The following is a 2,311-nucleotide window of genomic DNA, read 5'->3' on the forward strand; positions in this document are numbered from 1 at the left end:
GAAATTCTGAGATTATAAGATTCTGGAATTCTTAAAAAATAGCTCTCTGAACTCCGAGATTTTTTTCAGACATTTCAAATTTTGAATATTTCGAGGTTACTGTAGTTTTCGTTTTTTCCTAAACCTCCGATCTTCAAGCTTCTAAAATTCAAAAGTTTCAAATTATTCACAAGTTCTGTATTTTTAAAGGTGTTTCAATATAATAAAATACAAATCANTGAAAAACACGGCGCCGGCCCCATTACAAGTATGACAATTTGGCGTTTCTGAAAATCAGAGACTTTAAAGTTTCTAGGTTCCGGACTCCTAAAACAAGACAACGTGTCAAAAAAGCCAAAAATTCAAATTTCCCGCCAATCCACTCATTTTTGAATCTCCTCCTTTTCTGTCCACTGAAAGTCGTCCTTTATCCGTAACACTTCATCACGATGACTTCATTTTTTCGTTCGGTACTAACATTTACATACCGTAAACACTCTAATAGAACGCCATCCGAAATGTCAAATTTGAGCCAATGTATCTCATTTTCTGTGAGAGATATCGAAAAGTGGTTAACTAGTAAAATGTAGCTGATATCATGTTAATAATTTTATCAGTTGACAACTTTTGGATATCTTTCAAAAGAAGTGAGATAGAGGCTCAAAGTGGACGGTCCGGGTGGCGTTCTATTAGAATGTTTACGGTATTTTTCAAAAAAGAAAATTGTCAAAATTCTGTAAATCTGAAATTTCCAGATGTCCGAAAAAAGCATGCACACCAATTACGACTTTCCAACGATCGTCAACCACAGTCGGACGATTCAGGTAGAGTTGAATTTTGCATTTGGTACTGCTAAGCAGTAGCAAATTCAAGTTTTGCTACTGCTTAGCAGGTGCAATTTTGTCCATTTTTGCTGATTTTTCAATAAATATAATTAATTTGTTAATAATTTTCAATGTTTTTATGAAATTTTAGCGATTTTTGTCCAAAAATGGTTTTAGATCGATGAATTTCAGCTAAAAATCGAAAAAAATTAGCCAGATAAATCCAAATTTTGCTACTGCTTAGCATGTCCAGTTTTGGCTTATTTTTGTCAATTTTTCGACAAATTTCATGAAGTTTCTGATAAATTTCTATGTTTTTATGCACTTTTCTGCAATTTTTGTGTAAAAAATAGTTCGAAATCATTGAAACTCGCGGAAAAAATCGACAAAAAAGGGCAAAATTCATCTACCCGGCAGTAGTAAAAGCCATTTTGGTACTGCTGGACAGGTGCAATTTTGCCTATTTTTTCCGATTTTCCGATGAATTTCATAGATTTTGAACTTTTTTCAAACAAAAACTTGTAAAAAATTGCATAAAAACAGCTAAAATTGTTGAAAAATCAATGAAATTCGTCAAAAAATGTAGCGAATTCAAGTTTTGCTACTGCTGGACCGGTGTGTAATTTTGCCTGTTTTTGTTGATTTTTCGACGAATTACATCGGTTTTTGACTTTAAAAAAAAGAAAAATCGCAAAAAATCGCATGAAAACCTCAAAAATTATTGAAAAATTGACAAAAATTCTTCAAAAAGTCAAAAAATCCAAATTTCGCTACTGCTTAGCGGGTGCAATGTTCTTTCTGGCAGTAGTAAAATTGAATTTTGCAGTACCAAAACCCAAAACTTCCCCCCAAATTCCAGGTCCTATGCACGATCTTCCAACTGATTCTGATCTACACCGAATCCGCCGCGCTCTCATTCCTCACATTCGTCTTCTATTCGCTTTTAGTCGGAATGCACCTTCTTCATTTGGCTCGTAGATGGTATTATAACATTGACGGACGTTACGATGTTCGTCAAATCATTCGTGATAACGAGATCACTTTGAGAATTCAGTACGCTGTCGGTATGTGATAAGAAGATACGGTTTTACACCTGCTGGACAGTAGCAAATTCAAATTTTGCTACTGCTTAGCAGATGTAAAATTGAATTTGGTACTGCCAAGCAGTAGCAAAATCTCACTTTGCTACTGCTAAGCAGTACCAAAATCCAAATTTTCCAGCCATCTTCTCCCCATTGATCCTTGGATTCCTCTCCTGGGCGTTCGTCGAGCTCAACAACGGACTCGTTCACTCTCTCTTGCATGTCGCCGTGCTGATTCAAGTGACTTTCGCCGTTGGACAGCTCGGACTCGAATTCTATGAAGTTTGCATCGCCAATAAGAAACAATGAGCTATCTATTCTTACAATAAATGATTTCTAGAATATTCTCTGTCTCTACACAGATTCATTTTGGGGGGTGGGAGTTCTTAATTTCAGAATATAAAACAATATGGACAATTTGATGGG

The 2,311-nt window shown here is 35.4% G+C and overlaps 1 protein-coding gene across 1 annotated transcript; it reads left to right on the top strand.

The window, feature by feature from the left end:
• Nucleotides 1-749: 749 nt before the first annotated feature.
• On the top strand, nucleotides 750-2,194 carry CBG20338 (the record flags this gene model as incomplete). Its single annotated transcript, XM_045241320.1, has 3 exons — nucleotides 750-779; nucleotides 1,663-1,867; nucleotides 2,025-2,194. The coding sequence occupies 3 exons, from the start codon at nucleotides 750-752 to the stop codon at nucleotides 2,192-2,194; spliced, it is 405 nt and encodes a 134-aa protein (XP_045097014.1).
• Nucleotides 2,195-2,311: the final 117 nt, after the last annotated feature.

This window comes from Caenorhabditis briggsae (assembly GCF_000004555.2).
Source record: "Caenorhabditis briggsae complete genome, chrI, whole genome shotgun sequence".
NCBI classification, from domain to species: domain Eukaryota; kingdom Metazoa; phylum Nematoda; class Chromadorea; order Rhabditida; family Rhabditidae; genus Caenorhabditis; species Caenorhabditis briggsae.